The sequence below is a fragment of the Nuphar pumila genome, chromosome 13, assembly GCF_984573655.1.
Source record: "Nuphar pumila chromosome 13, dmNupPumi1.hap1.1, whole genome shotgun sequence".
In the NCBI taxonomy this organism is placed as follows: Eukaryota; Viridiplantae; Streptophyta; class Magnoliopsida; order Nymphaeales; family Nymphaeaceae; genus Nuphar; species Nuphar pumila.
Genome location: NC_143261.1, coordinates 52,907,865 through 52,935,179, shown reverse-complemented (window position 1 = coordinate 52,935,179; position 27,315 = coordinate 52,907,865). Strand labels below are relative to the sequence as shown.

Genomic DNA, 27,315 nt, shown 5'->3' with positions numbered 1-27,315 from the left:
TTAAACCTTTTTTTTTGAGGGGGGGGGAGAGTTTGAAAGGACTCGTGCTTCACGAACAGTTTGCAAAACAATCTTTATTGTCACACAAGGAACCCCTTTTTTCAAGGAGAGTTTCGACAGAAGTTCATCCTCCTTGTAACCCTAAATGTCTTTTATTAGGCCATCCCGTCATCGAGGACCTTTTTTTCAGGGAGAGTGTGATGGACTCGCTCATCTATGATATCCTTCTCGATCTTTGTTATCGGCCCCCTTTCCATAAGAGTGTGATAGGGAGTTTTGAAGAAAACTTTATTTCTCTTCGAAAGTTTGTTTTGCAAACACATCCTCTTCAGGGAAAAGAGGAGTATCTTTTTATTACTCGTTCAGGTACGGGTCAAGCCTGAATCTATCTTTTGGGGAAAAGAGAGGAGAATCTAGCCACGGACGTATCATTCAGACCTCAAGTGATTTCTTTCACCAAGGATTCCAAGAATATTTTGTCAATTTGTCATGAAAAATGGTAGTTGGTCTCAAAAATCTTTTATTGCACAAAAGAATTACCTCAGATTACCTTCAGTATTACTTCCAAAAAGAGCGAAGCTTTTGTGAAGGAGGATTCAAAATCCAAATTCTTTCTATTGGCCAACCAAAGGGATAAAGAATAAATCCTCGATATGGCCGACAAAAAAAAATCAATATTATCGCAAAACCATAATTGATTGATATTAATCGAAGCTATGACACATTTTTAAAGATCATTCTTGTAAAGACAAGGCAGTCAAAATATTCTGGGTGATAAAGAAAAATTCACTCAATTCTCATTTCTCCTCAATCATTTAAGCTGCAATTAAATATCTGCAAAAGGGATCCCTCAATCATCGTCAAGTTGAAGGCTGGTGGATGAGTTAGACCCCCGGGGCCAAAGAAGATTTGGATCATCTCTAAGATGAAAGAGTTTATGATGGATCTTTCCAGAGAAAGTTTATATCACTGCCAAGTTGAAGGCAAATGCGATGAACCTCCCGACAAACCCTAAAAGATATTTAATTTTTGTTGTCATCAAGAGACCACCAACCAAAGAGCCAATACCGTCAATATAATCCCTGAGACAAAGAAAGATCGAAACATCTTCAAGTTGAAGGAGTTTGTGATGTACCCTTCCAAAAAAAAAAAAAAAAGCTAAGACATCTCCAAAATGAAGGATGATGTAATAAACTCCCCAGAAACCCAAGAGAGCTCCAAAAAGTGCAGAAAGATCGTCATGAGAAAAGAATCCCAGGATATCAAACTGTTGAATCTACCATGAATCTTCTCTAATTTTGTGAAATTATTTTATCAATATCCTTTCATCAATTGCTTTCACAATGAGAATTCTTTCTTTTTCGTTCATATCAAGGAAATTCATAGTCTCCTTGAAAGAAAGTCAATTGCAAGTAATTTAAATTTGAATCTTAATTCTATGAATTTAAGTCTAGATGGAGGTGATACTCTAGGCAGAAAGAGAGAATATTTTTCATATATATGTGTTTATTTTCAATCACTTTTTAATTAACTACAATTTTTATCTTATTGGCAATTTTTTCAAGTTATTCGGATATGAAGTGAGAGCTTGATGTCTATTTTGATGTATCCAGGTGTTGTTTTTATTCTTTTTAGGATCGGATAACGGGAGTCGTCCAAGATCCTTCCCTTGTTGTTTTGGTCTGAGCGCCTGAGTTCTCAGATTCGCACACTTCCTTGTGTACCCCACTATCCTACCATAGACAGTTCCCGTTCAGGTTAAGGGTTAAACCTGAATTGTTCCTGCAAAAGGTCATATGTTTTAAAAGTCATTCAGTCTTAGTAATGAGACGTCCAAGATCAATCCCTTTCAAGCTTTAGGGAACCCCCCTTCTTCCTTTTGCAAACCCCTCTCAGATTTATTATGCAAAATTCGAAGGTCCCATCATGGTTTCTTCATTTGAGGATTCCGTTTGTTGTTCCTTTCAGGTTAAGGGTTAAGCATGAACCTCATTTTTCTATGAGGTATCATCCCCTTTCAAGTTAAGGGTTAAGCCTGAGCCTCATTTTTTCATGAGGTATTGTCCCCTTTCAAGTTAAGGGTTAAGCCTGAACCTCATTTTTCCATAAGGTATCGTCCCCTTTCAGGTTAAGGGTTAAGCCTGAACCTCATTTTTCCATGAGGTATCATCCCCTTTCAGGTTAAGGGTTAAGCCTGAACCTCATTTTTTCACGAGGTATCGTCCCCTTTAGGTTAAGGGTTAAGCCTGAACCTCATTTTTCTATGAGATATCGTTCCCTTCAGGTTAAGGGTTAAGCTTGAATCTCGTTCTTTCATGATGTATTTTTTGTCCCATCTAGGTTAAGGGCTGAACATAAGCCTCATCTCGATGAAGTGAATCTTCTTCTTTATTCTCCATTTCATATCTACCACTATCATCCGAGCCTATTCTTTTATACCCAGTCAGACTCTTCTAACTGAGGCATTTTTATAGTCCAAATTTGGTGTGTGTTTTTTTTGCCACTAAGCTCGGCTTTCAACCGGCTTAGTAGCAAAGAGGGGCATCTGTAAACACCCTGAATTTTTACCCTTATTCAGTGTTTGCATTTAATGTGTCATTGCATATCACTGCATGCATTTGGCATATCATTGCATTGCATTGCATCGCATCACATCTCATTATCGAGATCCAGCACTCCTGTTTTCAAAATCTTTTAATCCAGATTCAATTTTAAAACTTGTCTTTCAAGATCAATTTCACAAACCTGGGTTTTTGCATCAATATTTTCTAATTGTTAACCCCCAGGATCTTGTTTTCTTCAGAAAAATAATCTGGATTTGTTTTAAACTCAATTTCAATTGATTTCATTCCTTAGATGAGACCCATTTAGGTGGTGTCGCTTCTGAATTCCTTTATTTATCAAAATTTCTCAAAAATCTCAGAGTCCTAGTTGGATCAGGACTCTGCTTTTTCATCTTTTTGAATCTTTTCAAAACTCTATTTTGGTTCTAAACCAGATTATAGTCATATCCCTTATCCATTTCTATCATTTTGGCCAAAATCTCATAATCTCAGTCCAATCAAGACTCTTTTTTCAGAGTCCTAGTTATATCATAACTCTTTTTTTGGAATCTCAATCAGATCAGAACTCTATCTTTTGCTACCATTTTACCTGTTTTGAGAAAAAAATTCAAAATCCTTCATTTTGGCCAAAATTTTAGAGTCCTAGTCGAATTAGGACTATTTTTCAGAGTCCTAATCAAATCAGGACTCTATCCCGATTTCATCCTTTACTTATGTTCTTTACTTGTTTTCAAAATCTTCTCATCTGATTTTTAAAATCTTCCGTTTTAGCCAAAATTCTAGAGTTCTAACCAGATCAGGACTTTTTTTTAAGAGTTTCAGTCGGATTAGGACTCTATCTTTTATCGCTATTCTGCCTGTTTTTAATCAAATCTTTCAAAGAGAAGTCAAAAACTCAGAGTTTTAGTTAAATTGGGACTCTATTCGAAGAGTCTTAGTTGGATCAAGACTCTGACTCTGATTTCAATTTTGAGAGAATCTTTCCAAAATCTCTTCATTTATCTTTCCAAATTTCTTCTCAGAAAACCAAAAATTTTCAAAGTTCCAGTCGAATTAGGACTCTTCTTCAGAGTTCTAGTCAGATCAGGACTCTGAACCAAACTTCAATTTTATCTTGTTTTCACCTGTTTTTCAAGATCCTCTTATTTATTTTCTCAGAAAATCTAAAATTGTGAGAGTCCTAGTATAATTAGGATTTTGTCCCCGGAGTCCTAGTTGGATCAGAACTCTGTTTTGATTTCAATACTTGTTATTTTCACTATTTTCACAAGTTCTTTCATTTGTTTTTCAGAAAATACCAAAAAAAATCTAGAGTTTGATTAAATATAAAAAAATCTATTTTTTGAGATTTCAATCCATGAGAATCGTTTATATTGTTGTTTTTCATATTCTTAACTTATGAAATATGCGATTTACCCATTAAATGGGTTAAATCCATAGTTTGCAAGGGAAAATTATTTTCAGCCATGGATTCTCTGTATTTTTTATCTTTCTTATTGTATTAATGTTTATTTCATATACTTCAACATTAAATTTAATTTCATTATGCTATTTATGTATTTTTTTTGTTATTTTCCATGTTTAAAGCATAGTTTTTAGTGATTTCTTAGATTTTCATGTGTTTTGATTCTAGATCTGTAGTAAGCATGTTGTTTCATATTTAAATATTTCATAAAAAATTCTGATTTTTTTATATTTAATCCATGAATATGTCAGTGAGTCACTGTAAAAAAATCAGAGTTTTTGAGATTCAGAAATTTTGTTAGAAAAATACAAAATCGGATCATGATTTCTTTTACTTAAAATTGCTATGGATATTTAGATGTAACTTACAGTTGCGTTATTTCTGTCATCCGAGATTTGATTCAAAATCCGTAAATTGCAGTAGCTTTGTATTATAGTCTATTATTTATTGTAATTTTTTTATAATTCTTTATCACTGTTTGCTAATTTTCCTTTCTCAGAGAGTCAGATCAGCTTTTTAGAACTCGTTATGTTTTATTAAAACTCTAATTCAACTTGTGTTGGTCGTATCTCCCTAACCAAAGATCTGATCAATGATCTGTAAAAAAAGAAGTTCCTTATCTGTATGTCCTCTATTCACTGCAGAAATCCTAGATTTTTTTGGTGTATTTTGCCATTTTTATCTGTATTTAAAACCGGAAGCATCTGTTTTGATAGTTTTTATATTCTTTATAATTGATCAAATATTGCCGAAACAATATCTCCCTAAACGGAGAATATTTTTATAATCTGTAAAAGAGATAATCTTTGTTTTTTTGTCTATTATGTTTTTATAAAATTTTATAAATTTCCATGGTGAATTGACCCCTGATTCGAGTCTAACACTGAAATAGGTATGTGCATGCGGGTAAAAATAGCATATTTTAGGGTTTTGTATAATTTTTATATTTAAATTATGTCAAAAATAGGTTTTTATGATTCCAATCTAATTTTAAGGTTATAAGAAGTGAAAATGTCAATTTTTACTGATTTTGGATATCATTTGATGCTTGAATGAGTTAAATTGCAAAACAGGGTGCCCGTAGGATCCCAAAACACTGACAAAATCATAATTTTCATGATATTTTTTATTTTATTTTTAGAAGTTCATGTTTTTAGGGTTTGTGTATGTTTTTAATCATGTTAGGGTGTTTTTCATCCGATTTTATGTTTATTTGATTTCATTCAAACCCCAAATCCAAAGTTTTTACCAAAATATTTTCTGAAAACCTTGATTTCAAGGCCATAGTCTTGCTATCAGGGACATTTTGGTTATTTGACATTATTTTCAAAATTCTTAACTTAGATTTTCTTATTTTCAATCATATCATATCATATCATCTTGTGTTTGATTTATTTTTATTTGAATTTCAAAATCTCATTTTACAAGATATTTTTTTGAAAAACCCTGATTTCAAGGCCATAGTCCTGCTATCAGGGGCATTTTGGTCATTTTGATCAAAAATTAAAATTTTTAAATCTCATTCTCATATTCTCAATTCAATTTCATCATTTATGTTTATATCAGGGAAGTATGAATCGGGTTTACATCTGGATAATATCCGATAATTGCCAATATTTTCGGATAAATCCAGATAAACCTACATTTTGTGTTAACTTGTTTTCTAGTTTTGCAGGGATGGTAACCATAACCACTTAATTCTTTTTAGACAAAGAATGTCACGAATCATTTGAGAAATTAAAAGAATAACTCTTATATCCTCAAACCACCCATCATTGGGAAACCCTTACTTTTATGCCTCAGTGAATAAAGTTCTTGAGAGGACAAGATGAAACATGTCATTTACTATATAAGTGAGACATTTGTCGATTATGAAAGAAGTTACACGTACGGGAGAGAACAAGCTTAACATTAGTTTGAGTAACTCAAAACTCTGACATTATATGTAGCATGTTAAGTAAAATCATATCTTGTTTGGATCCTTATTCCTTTATATTTCTAAATATAGCTACAAGCAGCTCGTTTACCTTAAACAAGTCAAGCACAAACAGTGGGTGTAAAATAGAAAAAAAGACACCATTACTCTGTAAAATAGAAAGCTAGCTAGTTGAATCTTCTTTATTTGATAGTGGAACAAAAAATAGTATACAATCTTGTCTTTTGTATGATAGTTTGATTAATTATTGGTAATGTGTAACTTATGGGCACGGCACCATTTAGCTAGTGAAGGGCTCTCAAGTTTGCCTTTTCTTTGGTGGTTGCTTCTTAATGTTTGTATATTAAATCCTAGCACACAACAAAATAGTATTAAGATCTCTCTCTCTCTCTCTCTCTCTCTATATATATATATATATACAGAGAGAGAGAGAGAGAGGGGGGGGGTGTACTGTCAAACAAGTAGGTCAGACAAACCTCCCTCGTTGATCGCGCACGCCATCAATAGCGAACAAAAAAAATCATCTAAAAAGGTCTTTAATAAGGGCCACGAGCGCCACTAAAGCATGATTTTTAAACGTTGAGCGAAATGGCGTGTCCACCTGTTCGATAGCATCTTAGAGTTCAATCAAATCTGATAAGCCTTTTGTGACCAAGAATCTTTTATATAGTATTGAACTATTAGTCAAACAGAAATCCTAACAAAAAAAAAGATATTCATGTTAAAAAATAACCCCTTAAATTTTTACCATCACCTAATATTTTGTCCTAATTTAAAAAAAAAATATCCATTTCTTTTAGAATTGCAACCCCCCTCAAACGAGTGCACATTGGTTGACAAGTAACCTCTAATTGGTGAAACCCTTAACTAGTCCTTACCCACAGGGGGAGTCGAGCTTGCAGCAAAGGACTCATGGATTTCAAACTTGTGATGTCTCATCAACTTCACAACTCGCTTCTACCAAGGAAAAAAACTCCCTTCATTACTGACCGCGTATTGGCTGGCCTTCAGTTGGCCCACCAAATAATACACTCAGCTTCGGCCTTGTATTAGAACTTGTGACGTCCTGTCAACTTGAGGATGTTAACAACTAGTTCAAAATGATCCAAAGCCTTTGTTTTTTAATATTTTTATTGATGGATTAGTGAACTAATAAGATATTTTACAACAAAGTGGTCCATTTCACATACGAAAGGCGTGCCTAATCATCTCTGACTAATAAAGTAATGAGACCCACAAAGACTCTTTGTGAATAAACGCAATCTCTATTTAGTGGAGCACTTGAAAGGGATAGCCATCACTATAATGATGACCAGTCTAGCAATTGTATTTTTTTTTTCTTTTTTCTTTTCTTTTTTGATACTTTCATGAGGGACCAAAAGCACCCTTTTAGCCAGTTTTAAGCATTCCCTAGTTAGTTACCCAAACTCTAAGAAAGAGACATTTTGCAAATTAGATTGCTTATTAGGATGATGTCATGAAACTTGGGCCCCAAATTAAGGGGTTTGGCCAAGTGGGATAGGGGGCCTAGGCCGCTAGGTAGGCAATCTATGCTCTAAAATAATGGGCATCATCATATGCAAGCCAAAGTGTGGCAACTCCTTGGAGGCAAAAGGTAACCTCTAAGAAGGTTTTTGCTGTCAGGACAATGACCGTTAGTACAACAAGCAGTGAGAGCCAGTATGGCTAGGTCTTTGATCCTGAGAGTGCTTTCTATGTGTAAATATTAAAAAAAAAATGTCATGAAACTTTATTATAATGTAGGTCTTCTGGTTCTTGTAACCTCAGAAAAACCTACTTAAATGTCACAATCACAAACAAAATACATTCTTTACTAAATAAACATTGTAGGTCATATTGGTGTGGTTCAAATTACAAACAAAATCTTAAAATTATCAAAGAATTTTAGGTCATGTGGCGTGGTTTCTACTCAATAGTTTCATACCTTCGTGTGTACCAAATATTTATCCTAGAGAGATTGAGAGGTGTACCTTGATTTATCCCATAAGCACGGTGTACTCAAATTTTCACCATTTTTTTTTTAATTTATTTTGACCATATAGATGACTTCTACACTATCAAATTAGTAAAGACCAGCTTTTGAATCATCTAATTCTAAATATGTAAACAGGTTTTTTCAAATGTTAAAAGATCACTGCCTATACTTTTTTTAACCATTATAAATTCATGTTTTTTGTCAAAAAAACACAAATCAAAATGGGTTGCTTGCAAACGAAACATGTCAATATCTAATGCTGGTGCCCTTGGGCGTGCACACCTACCCTTTTTTACCATGAGGCCATAAGGTGACACATATTTTTTAATATATATATATATATATAAGGTTAATATTGGATATTAATAAAAGTAAGGAACTAGTGAGTAGAAATCACTCTTTTCTTCAAAAAAAAATCTGATTTTTTTCTAGATCAAATGTTATGGATGTGATCTACATGGCTTGTTTAGTAAGAAACTTGTTTTGAATTATGTGATTACGACAAGTTTGAAATCCATGTGGTTAGATTGAGTCCATATAACTTGCACCAATGATTTTTAGCTCATTAGTTATGTACTTTGATTAGTAGCAAATATTCTCTCTCTCTCTCTCTCTCTATATATATATATATAAGGTTAATATTGGATACTAATAAAGGTACGGAACTAATGAATCATAGGTGCAAGTTGCAGCGACTCAATCCAACCACATAGATAACTTAAACATGGTTTGTTTGCTAAGGATCATGCCTTGGAACATGTTTTTTTTATGTAAAAATGTGATCTTTTGAGTTAGAAATTTTGGCACGTTATGGGCCATTGATTTTTTAACCCCTTTGAAAACCTAATTACTTGTCATAATTGCTTAATTCAAAACAATTTTTTTACTAAACAAACCATGTAGATCACATCAGTAACATTTGATCTACAAAAAATTGAATTTTTTTGAAAAAAAGAGTAATTTCTACTCATTAGTTTTGTACCTTAGTTGCCAATATTAACCCATGTGCCTAAAGACCCTCCAAAAAACATACTTTCAAGTTTTTTTTTTATCTAAACTGTTAGATGTGTTTTACCAATTATCATTGCTTATTTTCTAAACAACAAGCTTTCTTTTAAATTGAATTCATATAAAAATATAAATATTTTATTATCAAATTTTAATATAAGGTCCATCATTGATTTTTTTACCTCTATAAATACACATCTGAGCATACAATTTTTTAGGCAAATACATGTTCTCTATTAAGTAAACAACAATAAACACATTTAACATTACAATCCAACAAAAAAAAACTTTGTTTTTTTATAGGCAAGGGGTTTGGCAAACCCCTACCAAATATCTCTTAAGCCCCCATGTGGCAGAGGGATTCAAACTTGGATCTGGATCTTCAGCTTGGCACAGGACCCCGCTTACCACATGGGATACTTCCTTGGCGGTAGATCGAACAAAAAAACTTATAGGTAAATTTTTTGAAAAGTCTTAATAGTTTTTAGTACTTGCTAATTGCTACTTGATCTTTTTTATGAAAGAGGAACCCTCACCCAAAGTGAACAAAACCCGGGGTAGGGCCCTGCGACCACCCTGCCTTACGTGGCCCGCTTCTGAAAGCTACAAACACAACCGTGTGCCAGTTGGGTTTGACCAGTGTCTTAATCTCAGCACCCTCACAACTACCCCGCTGGCCACGCAGGAGACCCCACGGTGGTAGTTGCTACTTGCTTTCATTATCACTTTTTATTTGCAGGCTTGTGTGTTAAAATATTTCTGAACATTTGCTTCTTCTTAGTGCTTTGCAGATACCCTTTTCAATTTGTCATGCCATTTTGGTAACACAAATTGGACACATTATGACTAGGGGTGTCAACGGGCCTGGTTTACCCAGACCCGACCCGAACCAAACCCTATAGGGTCTGGGTATGATGATAAATAAGAAGGCCTGATTAAGATTAGGGTTCGGATCCGAAGGTCCGATTAATACATAGACTTGAGTATAGTTTGTGAAATTTTATACCAGACCCAGACCCAACCGGAGTTTTGATTAAGACTCACAACTTTTCAATGTAAATATGATAAAAAAACATATGATTTTATCGGGTCAGGGTATAGTTTTTCTTATAGTGGACCCGATTAGACCTGGGTCTGGACTTGATACCATACCCAAAAATCTGCTTCAGAGGCCTGCGTCCGAACCCAACCCGACCCTGACAACCTTAATTATGACATGACCCGAAGACTTGTAAACATTATTTTAATAATTTTTAATAAAATATATTTTATTTATTATAATATCAAAAATAGTTTTTATTGATTACAAATAAAAAGATTTGTGCCCTTGTGTCTTATTTTTCAAAAAACTTTCAAAATCCCATGTCTGACTTGTGTCATATATAACAAGACCTGTCCATATCTTTGTGTTATAGCAAACTGTAGTAACTATAATCCATATCAACCAAAGGGGGCTGCGCTTGTATGGTAGGAGCGGTTAGTGTACGTCACCTTGTGTTGGGACGTTGCAAGTTCAAATCCCAAAGTAGTGTTGGGACGTTGGGTATAGTTGTATAACTGGTAGGAGTCTGCCTAACCCCCAAGCTTGCCTTTCAAGGAAAAAAAAAAACTATGATCCATACCACAAACCTAAATCTCATTCTTGAAAAATATATGTGATGAAAAATTAGACTAAATATTGAAATTTTGAGTTTTTATTATAAAGAAAATTCCATTTAAGGGAAACCTTTTTGCTCTTAAGTTCAAATATGAGCCACACGTTTCAGAAATTTAAAAAATAAGACAAACTTTTTCTAGAAACTGTCAAATAGGAACACCAGGTCATATTGATAAAAAGAGAGTCCTTTTTGGTTTTCTATAATGTCCCTTAAAAACTGAAAAGTACTTACTCATCCTCATAAAAAGAAAAAGAAAAGAAAGTAAACAGTGAACTTTTAATGATTAAGGATACTGTTGTAATTTGACTTTTCAGAAAAATTTTGGTTCATATTTGGAATTTCAAAATTTGAAATTAAGGGCACATGGTTGACTACTAAATGAAAATTTTCCTATATTATATATTATAAAAATAAATATATTATGCCTCGGAGCAGGTTAAGTCAATCCGTAGTCAAACACAGGCTAGGTGGTCATTGACCTAGATGCAGTGGGTCTTGGTTGGGTTGGGCAAGCTGACCCAAGACCCATATCGAGCCTACACAAGAATTGGCCAAGCCGACTGAGTCTGGTCAAACCAAGAACTTGACCACAGTAGTCTCGTGCATATGGCTGGCTTGACTGGCCCTTGTCCATACAACTTGACCATAACTCAAAAGGCTTGGACGGACCGGTCAAGTCTGGCCCACCCACCTTTGAAGATCCAAGAAAGTCTGCACCAAGACTGGTCCCAGTGAGAAGTTCTTGTGAGCCCTCTACCGAACCTGACTCTCGGCTCAGACCCATTGTGACCCAGTCAGGCTCTGATAGTCCCCGGCTTCAAAGTTCAAACCAGGGAAAAAGAAAATATCCTCGAGACAGGCCAAAGATTCAGTATCAAGGTTAGTTTAGTCATTTCAAAAATAACCTTAAAATTGTCCGATCTTTTAACTTTGTTTTTTTCTCTTTTCTTTTAACTTTGTTTTTTTTCTCTTTTCTTTTAACTTTGTTTTTTTTCTCTTTCTTTTATATGTGATAAAAATTAATTAAAAAGCACTCGAAAACTCAGTCAAGGACAGCAAAAAAAGCTGTCGACAGTATCGGAATGGATATATTCGTATCCGTTAGTTATATGACTAATATGCCCTCATGGACTCGCCATCTTTTCACATCGGCCAGAATATCCTGTTTGCCTGTTTGGATAGGTGTAGGACTGGTACTGGTACTGGTACTGTATTGAGTACCAATGCAACTATGGTTTAACCAGACTTTTAAAATTTGGATCTGTATTTTGTGGCGGATCCAATTATCGTTGACTAGGAAAATGTTAAGTCAGTATGTACTGAACTGTAAATTGACATGACATCATACAAAATAACAAGAATATATGAGCCGACATGTTTCAAAAATTAAATCCATCATCTCTATAATTGGTAATTAGAATTAAAACGGCTATTTTTATCTTTTCTAAGAATTTAAAAAGAAGATAGCTAACGCCAAATTCTCAAACCTCCTAAAACAAAGAAATTTGTGGGGGGCTCAAGAAGATTTTTTCTCAATAATGTTCCTAATTATAACCAAACACACACTAAAAGCACATATAGAAGATGGAAAATGTAACTTAGAAAGAAAAAGTGGCAACTTTCCATTTCCATTCAATAAAAAAATTGAAAAAAAAATCTAACAGAAAATATTTTCATCTCAATGAAGAAAAGTTATTCGTTAGAGTAATTGGATGAAAGCCCTAGTTTTGAGAAGTGAAACAATCTTGTTCCAAGAAGGAAAAAGCCTTAGAAATGGTGCATCTATCATTCCTCCGAGGGATTTTCCATGGATAACGATCAATCGAGCCCTCACCCTAATCAAAACACACTAACTTTTCCTCAACTAGATTTTTTATCATAACTCACTCCACACAAAACGAGAAAAAAAAATCACAAAGAAAAGTTATCATATAAAAACTTTTCTCATAGGCAAACCTTTCTATCTTATGACATTCATTCTCCACTTCCAATGCAATTGAAAGTGAAAAATAATAAGAAAAAAATGGGAGTAGAAAAGTAAGAATTTCATCTTTCTCCATGGTTTGAAATGAGAAAAAAATCTACCATGTAAAATTTTCTTCCTTATAAAATCTTTTCCCACTTTTCAGCGTGCTTTATTTAGAAGCGAGAAAAAGTATGATTTTTTATTGTTTCAAACGAAAAGATCTAACAAAATATATAATTTTTTTATAAGAAAGACTCCTCCACCTGGACGAGGAATCTTTCTTACCAAACAAAATTTTTGATTTAACACATGCATACATACTCTACTGACCTCCCCCACCATAGGCAGAGTGAAGGCAAGAGCTTGGCTCTCGCTTGCTCTTAAAGGAAAGGACGACATCACAATGGACACCCCACTCCTCTATTTCATTTTTCTAATAATTTTTATTTTATTTTTTTCATGCTACACAAACAAGTGAAAATTTTCATTTAAAAAAAATATCATATCAAAACTTCTCATTTTTTTTTTCTTATGAGAATTTTTTTCTTCCAAACGTGCTTCAAGAAGCTTCAATTTTTTCTTTTGTTGAATTGAAAGCTTCTCTTGAGTTATGGTTCAATCGTAATAGTTCGAAATTCTAAGGGTAAAATTCGCCGAAGGCCATTCGTTGTCGTCCTTTCAGGGTGGGACATTTTCTGGACGGTGGAAAAAGTAGGAAGCCGAGAAAAAAATATAAAGAACCCTAAAACCACTTCCAAACTCTCTCTCTCACACACACACACAATGCAGGGCGTACGGAAACCTCGCCGGGAAACCGCCCTCCCGTAGCCGGAATCCTCCCGCTCAGCCAGAAACCGAACGGAAACCCCGATTATCGCGACGCCTCTCCGTTTCCGTTTCCGTTTCCTTCCCCCATCGCTTCGGGGAGCTCGCTCAGAGGAAGGTTTCCGAGGCGTCGGAAGAGTCGGAGGGAGGCGATCGAGCTGATTTCCGACGGCTCGTGTGAGGATCATCCGATCTTCGTCCTCCTCGCGATTTCTGGTGATTTTTGACGGTCGCCATGGGCGATGATCGGAACGGGTGAACGGAGGTGAAAGGATTTTTTTTTTAGATAGGGGACGGCGTTTTCAGGCTCGATTTTCCGTCGCTTTCAGGTAAGATACGGTTCTTGCTTGATCTTTTTGGATGTTCTTGAACATTCGATCGTTAGTTTCGTTGTTCTTCATCATTATGGAACGTAGTTGATGCTAATGAAGTAATTTTTTTTTTGGATTTTCTCTGCTTTTTCTTCACTATTTCGTAGCAAAGATAGCAATTTTCGCATGTCGATTTGCCCATTTACCGGTGGTCTTTTTGGAAAATACGGTGTATCTCGATGCATCGTGTTGTCCAACCAGTTGTTGACCGGTTAAAGTCAAACCCTAGGTTGTCTCTGTTACGTTTGTCTTCCTCCATGTCCACCCTGCTTAGCTAATCATGGTTTGTGACGACAACGAAGGTTGGAACATAGACGAGTCGGCAGGCGTATCGGTTGAGTCGTTCCCAAGGACTAGTAGGCCGAGTCGAGCTAGTTTTGGGGTCCTCAATTCCGAGTCTTTTCAGGCTCTGCCGCCTGGTTAGGTGCAGGATTAACCTTTTTTAGTGAAGGGCATTTTCTCGCTCTTTGGCGCGACTCTTTAGTGGTGCGCCCACTTGTGGAGAAAGTCGTGAGAAGCTTGGTCGTTACACAGTAGTGTAAAATGCAAAATCTCAACTTATTCTAATTTTCTGGGTAAGTGGGGGCATCAAAATACCACTTGCTTGAAATTTATCCAGAAAACATGTTTTCTTGGGAGTACAAGTGAAATACCTGATTGACTAAAATCATGATCAACATGGAATTGAGGGTGTGTTGAAAATTTGAAATATGTCCCCCCACACGCTCCACTAGAGGCTGCAGCATTCCCATTGCAAGCCATGCCTATGTATTTTCTAGGATAAACCTCATGTAAAGGTTATATATATCTCAATAAACCTCATGTAGAGGTGATTTATATCTCAATAAACCTCATGTAAAGGTGATATATATCTCAATACTCCTTACAATGATGTGTGTGTGTGTGTTACCATAATATACTCCGTATTTTCTCTGTCCAAACTCGAAGAGTTCCTTAAGCAATCTGTATGGTCTCCTGCCTGACATGTCAACGCTTTCAAGAAAAGCCTTATCACTGAGAAAGGGAAATCTACAAGTAGCTAAATGATAAGAAGACAAATGATCCTCCTATTACTGTGCCTGCAAACTTTCAGAAGAATTTATCTATGCCATTAATTGGAATGACGAGGAAATTTATCTATGCCGTTAATTAGAATGACGAGGAAATGATAACAATGCATGTCTGTAGCATTCAATTCCAAACCCCAATTGTCTCATGGGAAACGATAATGATCAGTAGATTCAATGGAATTCTGAGTCTTACATGTCATCACGATGTAATTTAGGTTATTTGTGAGTGGAACTTTTGGAGGGTACAAGGTTGATTTTGATTTTGTAGGAGAAGAATGTGTAAATGCCATTAACGGAAAATCCTTAACTGCCTTTTCACAAGAAGGGATTTTGGATTTCCTTTTTTTTCCATAACTTCAGATTTCCCTTTTTGTTTCTCGTGAACTGCAAAAGATCAACTCTTCGGGTGACAGTGGGGGATTTTTCAAGATGTCCAAGATCTACTATACTCTAGTTCTCACTTCCTTAAGGTGAAACCAATGAGAAACATTGCATACATCTACCAGAAGCTTTAGAGAGAAGAAAAAAAATGCTGTCACATGAACGTGACTTAAAGGACTAAGGACATGCTATTTTCTGTGGTCCCTCTAGGGATAGTGTAGCATAAGGGGGCATGACAAGTGAGTGCATTGGAGTATCCCTGTGCCGCCAAAGAAAATGTAGGAAGAGATGCAAACTCAAGTCGACATGTTCTCAAGATCTCTTTGGGTCTAAAAAATATGATACATTCAATTTTGAGCTGTCATAATTAATTGGTCTTCTTTTATAATTTACATACATCATGATATTTAATTTGGGTATTTACTTACATTTCTCATGATTTTGATGTTTCGGCCTCCTTAAATTCAATCACTAGTGTAATTCATTTTATTTTTCCTGTTTCCCTGATGTGCTTTAGGATTGACTATTGAGGAACTGTAATTTAACAGCAACCTTAGAATGGTTAATTGAATCAGATCTGGTGAAATGAGTAGACATACATTATAATAATGTTGAAAGTAGAGAACAAAGTGCCTTGGTCAAGTGGGAAGGGATCAACTGATGCTGTGTGCTGAGTCCAAACTGTTAGGGACTCATATGCCAGGGCCTGCTTTGGTACATTATTAAACCCATAGGGTTTCAAGTTGACAAAACGATACGAGAAAAAGTTCTTTGATGAGGCATGTTACTTTCCAATTTAATATATTTTAAATTCAAAATTGTATACTATCTTTTGTGATTTTAAATATTTTAGCTCATCATTTGCCCTTGATTCATTGTTTGTTCTTCTGTATTCTTTTGGTGTTCCTTTTGTTCTTCTTGGTTCTGTTGTTTTATTCTCATATGTTAATTATGTTTGCAGAGTCTTGTTGCTTTTTATAGCCAAAATTATGATGGTTGTTAAAGCACGTCAAAGCGCGAATGATTCTGCGAAAGCAGAGGTCGGGGAGATTGATACCAGTGCACCCTTTGAATCTGTTAAAGCTGCTGTTACCTTGTTTGGTGAAGGAGCATTCTCTGCAGAGAAACTCACTGTGAAGAAGCCCAAGCCACCTTATCTTGAGGTATTCCTTGTTTAATTTATTATGTTTGACCTATTTGATTTGTATAACTGTAATTATTTTTTAATCCTAACAATGAAATGACCTTGTATGCTTGAGAATTAATTGAAGTTCTGTTAATCTTGATGAAGAAATTGAGAGTTGGGACACTACAATAGATTTCACAGAATAGTAATTTGATTTGTATAACGATCAGAATCCTGTAAAATCTACACACACACACTTCAACTCACTCACTCTACACAGGAGGCTTCGGTGGATTAGCTTCCTTGTCTGGATAAACTACCTTGGGTCTAATCGGTCGATGCTGCTTGCATATGGCTGTCCCATTCTTGTCCGGAATCCTCTTGTATCTAGATGGAATTGCAATGATATGGATTGGCCAATTTTAAATGTACCTGTAATCTTATCATATTTGAAAAAACATGCAAAAGTTTTTTTCCTTCATGTTACATGCCATACAACATGGGAACTCTCAAGAATCTTATCGGCAGTTCTTACGAGATCATTTCTAAATTGTAAAGTTGCTATGTACATGTAAATTTTGATAATTAAAAAACTTGGTTGACCACCAAAGGCGGTCATAAACATCTTTGTGGTATTTCTGAGCAGAAAAGAGTTGCAAAGGAGACACAGCTTCACTTGGCTCAGAAGGAACTGAACAAATACAAGGAACAGCTACGGAATGCAGAGACAACAAAAGCCCAAGCCCTGGATGTGCTTGAGAAGGCAAGGAAAGCTGTCAATGATCTGACTCAGAAGCTAAATAGCATAAATGAGTCTAAGGAATATGCTATCAAGGCAACTGAAGGATCCAGGGTTCAAGCCAAGGAACTTGAAGCTGCAAATTCCAGCCAACCAATAAGCAATGAAACTTCATGGCAAACCGAATTGGCGGAAACAAGGGTACGCTATTCAAGTGCCATGACAGAGCTTGATGGGGCCAAGCAAGAGCTGAGAAGGATGCGGCAAGAGTTTTCTGCATCAATGGATGCCAAGGCTTCTGCAATTCAGATGGCGACAGATGCTGCGCAAGCCATTCAAACCAACACTGAGCGTGCACATGAACTCACCGTGGAGATCACAGCTGCTAATGCCTCCCTCACCCATGTCAGGCATGCTCACATGCAAGCCCTGCAGGAGCACACAGATATTGTGAAATCCCTTGAGGAAAACTCGTCTAGTCCACCCGTCCAACGAACACAAAAGAAACTCGAAGCGTTGCGAAAGGAGGTCCATGCTGAGAGCTCTGAAGATCTTGATGCCAAATTGACAGTGAAAATGAATGAAGTTGGAATTGTGCAGAAGCAGCTTGATTCAGTGAAATCTTGTCAGTTAAATTCGTTGGCAAATATAACTGCAGATCTAACTGAAGCTAAGGAAACTCTCCACAAAGTTGCAGAAAAAGAAGAAGCTCAGAGAAATTTACTGGACTCACTGAAGGTGGAACTTGAGAATGTGAAGAAGGATCACCAAGAATTGGAGGAAAAAGAGGCAGAAGCTGAGAATATTGCTGCAGAACTGCACGTCAAGCTTCAAAATGCCAAGGCTGAGCTTGCCGTGGCACTTGCCACAGAGGCGAAAGTAAAAGGTGCATCTGATGAAGTTATGTCAACTCTTAAGCAGTTGTATTCAGAGTCAGAAGAGGCGAAGCTGGAGGCAGATAAAATGAGGCAAGAAGCTGAAGAGCTGAAAATGGAGGCGGAGGCCACGAGAACCACTCTTGAAGATGCTGAGAAGAGACTGAAGGTTGCTTTGAGGGAGGCCGAAGAAGCTAAGGCCGCTGAAGCGGATGCTCTCAATCAGATCACGTTATTATCTGAGAAGGCAAGTGCTGCCCGTGCATCAATGTCGGAACACGGTGCCAACATTACGATATCCAAGGAGGAATATGATTCTTTGACAAGGAAGGTGAATGATGCTGACACACTGGCTGGGATGAAGGTTGCTGCTGCCATGACGCAAGTGGAAGCCGTTAGGGCAAGTGAGCAGGAGGCACTGAAGAAGCTGGAATCAATCAGGAAGGAAATCAAAGAGATGGAGGCTGCAACAGAGGAATCTCACAAGAAGTCTGAGATGGCGGAGGCAGCAAAGAAGGCGGTAGAAGGAGAGCTGAAGAGATGGCGGGAACGTGAGCAGAGGAGGTGGGCTTCTGTCGAACTGCCTCCACAACCACCAGTCAACCAAAAGGAGGATGAGGTGAACAGGGTTTCAGATGTAGCGCCAGCCACCACAGCAGCAGCAGCAGCAAAAGTTCGCTGGCAGGAAAAACCGGTGAACAGCAGCAAGAAAATGGAGAGGTCGTTGACATTAAAGAAGAAGATGATGTTGTCAAGTTTGGGTGGCATTTTCCACAGGAAGAAGAATCAGGCGGACGGTGGGAAGCCGTCCTACCTTCCTGGTGAGAAGATAATTTAAAGGGTGGGTGGAGGGAATAATTGTTTGTGTTTTCCTTGTTCATATGGATTTTGGTGGGAGTTATTTTGTTGCACGTTTGCTGGTTGTCAGTGTGTACAATCTTGAAAAGAGAATGGAAGTAGCACGACTTTGAATTGTATCATAGATCTTCCAAGTTGCACAAATGATTATAACGCGTAACCCTGCAGCAACAAATCCAAATAATGGCAACAGTCCATCTCAGGCGTAGGCCTTTTTTAGTCATTGATACAGAAAACAATATATTATTTTAAAACATACTTTTTCTTATAATGCCTTGAAGGCAAGTTTCGAACTACCTCTTTCAAGTTTCTCATGTGAACCGCCAAAGCATGTGTTTGTCATTGATACTGAAAATAATATATACATACTAGCTCTGTTAACAGCAAGTGAAAAACGATATTCTAAAAACCCAACGACCTACCCATTACGTTACATAATGGGTAGGTCGTTGGGTTTTTAGCTGATCAAGCTCGGCTCGGTTAGTTGTGCATCCCTGTTAGCCTCCTCAAAATGCATTTGTTGACAAACTGCCTTTTTTACTTGCCATTAAGCTTCTAACAAAAAGATTAATAAAAATTGCATTGAAACAAAGATGATTCATTTTATGAGAAATTAGAAACCAGCTGAACATAGATTTACAATATTTTCAACATGATTAGTTTCTTAGAAATCACCAGTTGGATCATGCATTTTGGATAAAAAATGGTATCTAGAGCCAAAAAAATATGAAAATGATAGAAGGTTGCTTTTAAAACCTAATCATTCATATCAAATGCTCCAAGAAATGATTCCTCTAAAAAAACGCATAGATCACATCTTTACAATCAGAATTTCAAAAAACACCAAAATTTAATAAAACCCCAATAGAAAGAAGCTTCATTTAGTAGGTTTTCCATTTCCCTTCAATGGCAATGCATGGCTGATAAACCTCTTATATCCTCAATGCCCCCTCACAGAAGGACATTTTTTGAACGATAAGTCTTTTAACTTTCACAATAATTTCGGTCTTTCCTGGTTCCACATAACAAGCTTTACAAATCCCCTCTCTCAGCCGGCTGAAATGAATCTAAAATGGTTCCTGTATTGACAAAAATAGCACGAATTCAACAAATATTATTTAGTTTCAGTAATTTCTGCAGCTTATACAAATGGAAAAAGTACATACAGACAAAAAACTTCAAAGTTGGATCAGATCAATCTGCAAAGCTACAAAAAGAGGACCCTGATCAGCTCCATGTTTAAAGAACCATTCGAAAATATCTGTAAACATTTGCATCCACAACCTAACCAAAGCATCAGAACCCTGCAACAACTCATATATAAACCCAAAAACACATGATAGAGGAATACCTCCTCAGAGGACTTTACTTGAAAATAGCTGAAAGTACATACCAGATTACACCCATAAAAACAAATTTGAACATTTCTTATGGATTTATAACCTGAAGAAACCGCACTGGGCAAAAGAAGGCTTGGTCACACTGGCACAACCTGCCGGACTTTATTGCACATACACACTAATCACATGTCTCAAACATCCAAGGAAGAATCACAACACCAGCTCTCAAGTCTGGCAAAGGCGCTTAGGTGACCACTGAGAATGTTTTGAGAAACCAGCCTTTGGAAGTTACCAACAGCAGAAAACAAACACTTTTGGAGGTTTCAGCATTTTGACAAGTATAAGAATCCAATAGAATTTGGCGAACAACTGATGCTCATGAAGAGTACTCAAAACAATACGTAAATGCTCTCGATGCTGCTCCGAACTCTTCGAATAGACCAAGATATCATCGATAAATATTATCACGAACAAACGAAAAATCTGATTCATCAAATCCATGAATGTTGTTGAAGCTTTCGTGAAGCCGAAAGACATCACCACGAACTCATATAAACCATATCTCGATCAGAAAGTTGTATTCGCAACATCATTTTCTCGGATACGAAGTTGATGATAACCTAATCTGAGATCAATTTTCGAAAAAATTTTAACCTTCGTAAAAAGTCTTCGATCCTAAGTAACGGATACTTATTCTTAATCATCGCTTTGTTGAGCATCCGATAGTCGATGCACAACCTCAAGAATTCATCCTTCTTCCTCACGATGGTGATCACGATGGTGAAGCACAGTTGAAAACATTCCTTGATCAAGGTTTTATTCAGCCCAGTGCTTCACCGTGGAGATCACCAGTGTTGTTTGTGAGAAAGAAAGATGGATCATTGAGGTTGTGCATCGACTATCGAATGCTCAACCAAGCGACGAGCAGAACAAATATTCATTACCTAAGATCGAAAACCTTTTTCGATTAGTTTCAGAAGGCAAAGATTTTCTCGAAGATTCATCTCAGATCAGGTTATCATCAACTTCGTATTCTAAAAAATGACGTTGCAAAGATAACAAGATATGGTTTATATGAGTTCGTGGTGACGCCTTTCGGCCTCACGAATGCTCTAACATTCATGGATCTGATGAATCGGATTTTTCGTTCATTCATAGATTCGTTTGTAATAGTATTTATCGATGATATCTTGGTTTTCTCGAAGAGTCCGAAGCAGCATAAAGAGCATTTACGTATTGTTTTGAGTACTCTTCGTGAGCATCAGTTGTTCGCCAAATTCTCCAAGTGTGAGTTTTGGCTCGAGCAAGTCATGTATTTAGGCATGTGATATCGAAGGAGTGTCAATCGATCCAGCTAAGGTCAAAACAGTTCTGGGAAGAATAAAATCAACAACGTAAAGTCGATAGCTTTAAGGGGAAATAGAACATCTAAATACTAAACATACTATGGTAAAAAAAACAAGGTACAAAAAAATGATATACCAAAAAATACTATGGTAAAAGGAGAGTGTAGAAAGTAGAAACAGGAACATTTCTCAAACAATAGTGGTGTTTAAAGTCGATGACTTTCAATAAGTGCCACCTTGCGTACTACAATGGTCTCAAGAACAATGATTGAATTCGACCATATCATATTTCACCTACTCAAGCCCTAAGAAGAAAATACTACAAAAGCAAAGCACCAAACAACAAAACCCCTATCACTCAAGACACTTGGTCTGCCTCCGAAGTTGCATGAAATGACATTCACCAAGGAAATCCTTTGGCATCTACGACAACAGTATATGGCACGCAAACATCATGTGGAAGAGATAAGAGGCATAAGCATGAGCATATACACTAATCACTACATGTCTCAGACATCCAAGAATTTGCAGCATCAGCTCTCAAGCCCAGACAAGGTGGAAGCTATTAGGTGAGATGCTTTGGAGTTGTGATCATTGACAAATGAAATGCTTTTAGGACCAAACAACAAAATGCTTCTAGAAAATAGGCTTTTTATAACGCTCAATCATGCATCATTTGCGCATATCTTACTCAGGCAGGGACCAATAAACCATTATCATTCTAGTTACAAGGTCAGTCTTTAAGGACATGTTTGGAAGTGAGGTCGATGTAGGAAAAGTGGAGGTAGGAAGGAAAAAATGTAAAAAGAAGGCATCCCTTGTAAATGCAACACCTCAAGGCAACTTAGACACATCTTTCAAGGTAATCAAAAGAAAATGCAGAAGAATGAAAGAAAAAAATTTGACAAAAGAGGCACAAATAACAAAAAATGGAGTGACAAACATTTCTTGAAACAAGTAGATGTTTATAATTGTTAATGAGTTCAATAGTCCATTGCTAATGAGCTTAAAATGGTCTAAAAGCTGAATTTGTTTAATTGATAATTCATCCTAAGTTAATGTTTCAAAAGCAAAGCATTAAACAAGATCCCTAGCAGCCACGTCATTGCACTGCCTATAGAGTCATCTGAAAAACATTCATCCACAGCATGGGACCATAGAAAAACTAATTTATCATTAAAATTTATGGCACATAAGCATAATGTGGATGTCTATAAGTATGAGCATACACACTAATCACTACATGTCTCAGACATCCAAGGAAGAATTACAGCACCAGCTCTCAAGCCTGGCAAAGGCGAAAGCTCTTAGGCGGCCACTGCGAATGTTTTGAGAAACAAGCCTTTGGAATTATCATCATTGACATAAAAGTGAATTTAAAAAGAAAATTTGTGGGGTGTGCACAAACATTAATAAATAACAACGCATCTTCTAGGAAGGAGTACAAATACAAAATATAATGAAATACAGAAGGCACTAGCATGCACTGCTTTTCAAGTCTTCAAGACTAGAGAAAAGGATCTTTTACAACATAGAAGTATGAGCATACACACTAATCACTACATGTCTCAGACATCCAAGGAAGAATTACAGCACCAGCTCTCAAGCCTGGCAAAGGCGAAAGCTCTTAGGCGGCCACTGCGAATGTTTTGAGAAACAAGCCTTTGGAATTATCATCATTGACATAAAAGTGAATTTGCAAAGAAAATTTGTGGGGTGTGCACAAACATTAATAAATAACAACGCATCTTCTAGGAAGGAGTACAAATACAAAATATAATGAAATACAGAAGGCACTAGCATGCACTGCTTTTCAAGTCTTCAAGACTAGAGAAAAGGATCTTTTACAACATAGAAGTATGAGCATACACACTAATCACTACATGTCTCAGACATCCAAGGAAGAATTACAGCACCAGCTCTCAAGCCTGGCAAAGGCGAAAGCTCTTAGGCGGCCACTGCGAATGTTTTGAGAAACAAGCCTTTGGAATTATCATTGACATAAAAGTGAATTTGCAAAGAAAATTTGTGGGATGTGCACAAACATTAATAAATAACAACGCATCTTCTAGGAAGGAGTACAAATACAAAATATAATGAAATACAGAAGGCACTAGCATGCACTGCTTTTCAAGTCTTCAAGACTAGAGAAAAGGATCTTTTACAACATAGAAGTATGAGCATACACACTAATCACTACATGTCTCAGACATCCAAGGAAGAATTACAGCACCAGCTCTCAAGCCTGGCAAAGGCGAAAGCTCTTAGGCGGCCACTGCGAATGTTTTGAGAAACAAGCCCTTGGAATTATCATCATTGACATAAAAGTGAATTCACAAAGAAAATTTGTGGGGTGTGCACAAACATTAATAAATAACAACGCATCTTCTAGGAAGGAGTACAAATACAAAATATAATGAAATACAAAAGGCACTAGTATAAACTACTTTTCATGTCCTCAAGACTAGAGAAAAGGAGCTTTTACAACATAGAAGTATGAGCATACACACTAATCACTACATGTCTCAGACATCCAAGGAAGAATTACAGCACCAGCTCTCAAGCCTGGCAAAGGCGAAAGCTCTTAGGCGGCCACTGAGAATGTTTTGAGAAACAAGCCTTTGGAATTATCATCATTGACATAAAAGTGAATTTGCAAAGAAAATTTGTGGGGTGTGCACAAACATTAATAAATAACAACGCATCTTCTAGGAAGGAGTGCAAATAAGAAATATAATGAAATACAAAAGGCACTAGTATGAACTAGTTTTCATGTCCACAAGACTAGAGAAAAGGAGCTTTTACAACATAAAAGTAAACTAATAGAGCTATTACCAATTATAATGACATACATCACCAAGAACAAGAATATTTGCAAATTTTGTCACAATAGTCTCAGACTTCCAAGGAAGAATAAGCAGCACCAGCTCTCAAGCCTGGCAAAGGCGAAAGCTCTTAGGCGGCCACTGCGAATGTTTTGAGAAACAAGCCTTTGGAGTTGTCATCAATGACAAATGAACACAATAACAAACATGACAGAGCAACTAACCCAAAGCACAATACAGCACCAAAAAATTCTGAGACAGGTCATTCAGTAATTCATTAAAAAAAAGCCTTCAACCAAACACTGTTAAGGGAAGGGAACAGTGAAGATATAGCAACACATCTGGGCTATTTCAAGAGAACTTAGGAAAACACATAAGGGAACTTAAACTACAGGACTAACATTGTGACTATGCATGTCTCAGACATCCAAGTAAAAATTAACAGCATTAGCTCTCAAGCCTGGTGAAGGCAAAAGTGAAAGCTCTTAGGCAGTCACTGTGAATGTTTTGAGAAACAAGCCTTTGGAGTTTTCATTATTAACACATCAACACATGAATAAAAAAACACAACAGAGCAACTAACCAAAAGCATTAAAAAACAGCACCAAAAAACACTCAGAAAGACTCACTAAGTAATTAATTCAAAAAAGTTTACAAGAAGTAATGTTAAGGGACAAGAACAGTGGGATGAAGATACAGCCAAATATCTATCAGATATCAATAGAACTTAGATAACACATGAGAGCTTAAGCAAACAAAACGACCAACACTCTGACTAACTATGCATGTCTCAGACATTCAAGGAAGAATTAGCAGCACTAGCTCTCACGCCTGGCAAAGGCAAAAGCTCTTAGGCGGCCACTGCAAATCTTTTGAGAAACAAACCTTTGGAGTTCTAAGCATCGACATAAGTAAACCTCACAAGGAAAATCCAAGAAAATTGCACAAACTTTCACCAGAAACGTCTAAGAAAGTGTGTAAATTCAAAAGATCATGAAATAGAAACATTAAGATGAGCTACTAGAACTATTAACCATTAAATTTGTATACAAGACCAAGAGCCAAAACAGTAAAAATGTTATCAATAGCCTCAGACATCCAAGGAAGAATTAGCAGCACCAGCTCTCCAGCCTGGCAAAGGCGAAAGCTCTTAGGCGGTCACTGCGAATGTTTTGAGAAACGAGCCTTTGGAATGTCATCATGGACATACAAGTAAATTCACAAGGAAAACCTAGGCTGCATGAACAAAGTTGCACCAAAAACAACTTAAAGTGTCTAAATTGCAAATATCATGAAATAGAAAACTATTGAAAGTATTAGCAATTACAATTGCTTACAACACCTAGAGGGAGAAAAGTAACAAATTTATGAAGACAGTCTCAGACATCCAAGGAAGAATTAGCAGCATCAGCTCTCAAGCCTGGCAAAGGCGAAAGCTCTTAGGCAGCCACTGCGAATGTTTTGAGAAACAAGCCATTGGAATTGTCATCATAGACAGGAACAAGTACCACAACAGCAGATACAGACGCAACAGTAACACTAACAAACCTTGATCACATTCTAAATCTTCACAGCAATTCTCAAAAATCCCAATTCCCCAACAGCACATATTGTTTGCTAATCAAAGTTTAGCCTAAAACGATTTGGAAACTGATTTCCCCAGGGCTCAAAAAAGGAAAAAGAACTTTTTCCTTATTAACATTTCACGAATTACATCCTCCAGCTACACAGAAGCTTGCAACCAACAATATCACAAAATCCAGTGACCCGTCTACGCAGCATAGTAACATGGTATTCAAAACACAAGAATATTGAGGCGTAATAAGATATACTAACAGAGAAAATCACAACAATACGGTAAAAGCACAAAACTATAATCAACTAGACCCTTCTAAAATAAATAAGAAAACAAGCAACACAGACATCAGACACCACACATAAAGCCAAATAACAGGAACGAAATAATAACGAAAGCAGGAAGATAACCAATCAATGTATAGAATAGATAGAACACTACCCCTAAGCACAATAAACCCCAGAACAATCAAATCTCACAAATAACTAAACACCGCACTAATACTGCCAATGCAGTGGCTATTTAAACCCCAAAAAACGACAAAACCGAAAGCAATAAAAATAAATCTTCAGATCTTAACGGTTCCAGAGGAAGAGATCTTGCATATTCAAAACGAATACAGCAAACCTAAACCTTTTAGGAGCAGAAATCCACCGAAAAACAGACTCGAATTGCAGAACCCTAAACCCTAAAGAAAGATGAAAAACACAAACGAAACGATCAAGCGGCGCAAACATAAAGAAGGAGACCCAAATGCTGCGCCCCAGAAAAAAAAAACCTAAATGAAAAGAAGAAGAGAGAAAACCCTAACGGGATAGAGAAAAAAAGAATAGGAAAACCCTAGCAGTCAGCCAGCAGGGCCTCCGTTCACGTATACATATAATAGGAACCGAGAGAGGTTTAGGGTTGGGAACCGGAGCATACTCGGATCGGATCCAGTAAATATCGAGTCTCACTTAATTGAATCCGGATATGATCTAATCGGATTTGGAACCCGATGAGATCAGCTCGCTTAAGCAAGTATGTGTACAGGTTCAGCTCGATATTGGTCCGATCTTGAACCACTGTTGTTCAGGCTAGGCTCGAGCTTAACAGAGTCGAGCCTGAGTTCCCCTAAGGTTATTTGTGCATCCCCCTAGATGGGATGGGAGGGTCAATAGAACCTTATAGGGTTAGAGTTAGGTGATAAATAACAAGGTTTTAATAGAATCTATGTACGACTCGAAAGGTCCGATTAATGTGTGGAGTAGGGTATGGTTAGTGATCTTTCATACTAAACCTGGGCCTAACCCGAGTTCCAACTAAGATCCATAAATTTTTTTATCTAAAAAGGATAAAAACTATAAAATTATCCAGTATGGTCCTAGTTCAAGTAATCCTTGTAGGATCC

General features: G+C 36.7%; 1 protein-coding gene and 8 non-coding genes across 9 annotated transcripts; 1 reads left to right on the top strand and 8 right to left on the bottom strand.

Moving 5' to 3' along the window:
- Positions 1 to 13,314: 13,314 nt before the first annotated feature.
- On the top strand, positions 13,315 to 18,957 carry LOC149818397 (WEB family protein At5g55860-like). Its single transcript, XM_089984575.1, has 3 exons — positions 13,315 to 13,747; positions 16,202 to 16,403; positions 17,013 to 18,957. The coding sequence occupies exons 2-3, from the start codon at positions 16,230 to 16,232 to the stop codon at positions 18,816 to 18,818; spliced, it is 1,980 nt and encodes a 659-aa protein (XP_089840701.1). The 5' UTR covers positions 13,315 to 13,747; positions 16,202 to 16,229; the 3' UTR covers positions 18,819 to 18,957.
- Positions 18,958 to 22,768: 3,811 nt separating this feature from the next.
- Positions 22,769 to 22,889, bottom strand: LOC149818396 (small nucleolar RNA SNORD14). Its single transcript, XR_016427519.1, has one exon. It is a non-coding gene; the product is annotated as a small nucleolar RNA SNORD14 (small nucleolar RNA).
- Positions 22,890 to 23,088: 199 nt separating this feature from the next.
- Positions 23,089 to 23,209, bottom strand: LOC149818395 (small nucleolar RNA SNORD14). Its single transcript, XR_016427467.1, has one exon. It is a non-coding gene; the product is annotated as a small nucleolar RNA SNORD14 (small nucleolar RNA).
- Positions 23,210 to 23,408: 199 nt separating this feature from the next.
- On the bottom strand, positions 23,409 to 23,526 carry LOC149818394 (small nucleolar RNA SNORD14). The gene has a single exon (XR_016427535.1). It is a non-coding gene; the product is annotated as a small nucleolar RNA SNORD14 (small nucleolar RNA).
- Positions 23,527 to 23,725: 199 nt separating this feature from the next.
- LOC149818393 (small nucleolar RNA SNORD14) lies at positions 23,726 to 23,846 on the bottom strand. The gene has a single exon (XR_016427524.1). It is a non-coding gene; the product is annotated as a small nucleolar RNA SNORD14 (small nucleolar RNA).
- A 199-nt stretch (positions 23,847 to 24,045) lies between these two features.
- LOC149818392 (small nucleolar RNA SNORD14) lies at positions 24,046 to 24,166 on the bottom strand. The gene has a single exon (XR_016427546.1). It is a non-coding gene; the product is annotated as a small nucleolar RNA SNORD14 (small nucleolar RNA).
- A 249-nt stretch (positions 24,167 to 24,415) lies between these two features.
- Positions 24,416 to 24,537, bottom strand: LOC149818391 (small nucleolar RNA SNORD14). Its single transcript, XR_016427488.1, has one exon. It is a non-coding gene; the product is annotated as a small nucleolar RNA SNORD14 (small nucleolar RNA).
- Positions 24,538 to 25,435: 898 nt separating this feature from the next.
- Positions 25,436 to 25,556, bottom strand: LOC149818390 (small nucleolar RNA SNORD14). The gene has a single exon (XR_016427484.1). It is a non-coding gene; the product is annotated as a small nucleolar RNA SNORD14 (small nucleolar RNA).
- Positions 25,557 to 25,724: 168 nt separating this feature from the next.
- LOC149818389 (small nucleolar RNA SNORD14) lies at positions 25,725 to 25,846 on the bottom strand. Its single transcript, XR_016427473.1, has one exon. It is a non-coding gene; the product is annotated as a small nucleolar RNA SNORD14 (small nucleolar RNA).
- Between the last annotated feature and the right edge of the window lie 1,469 nt (positions 25,847 to 27,315).

Excerpts from the sequence above, each read along its gene's own strand:
- LOC149818397 (XM_089984575.1), top strand. The coding sequence starts at position 16,230 with ATGATGGTTGTTAAAGCACGTCAAAGCGCGAATGATTCTGCGAAAGCA. Across the intron at positions 16,404-17,012 it reads CCAAGCCACCTTATCTTGAG|AAAAGAGTTGCAAAGGAGAC; the intron begins GTATTCCTTGTT and ends ATTTCTGAGCAG.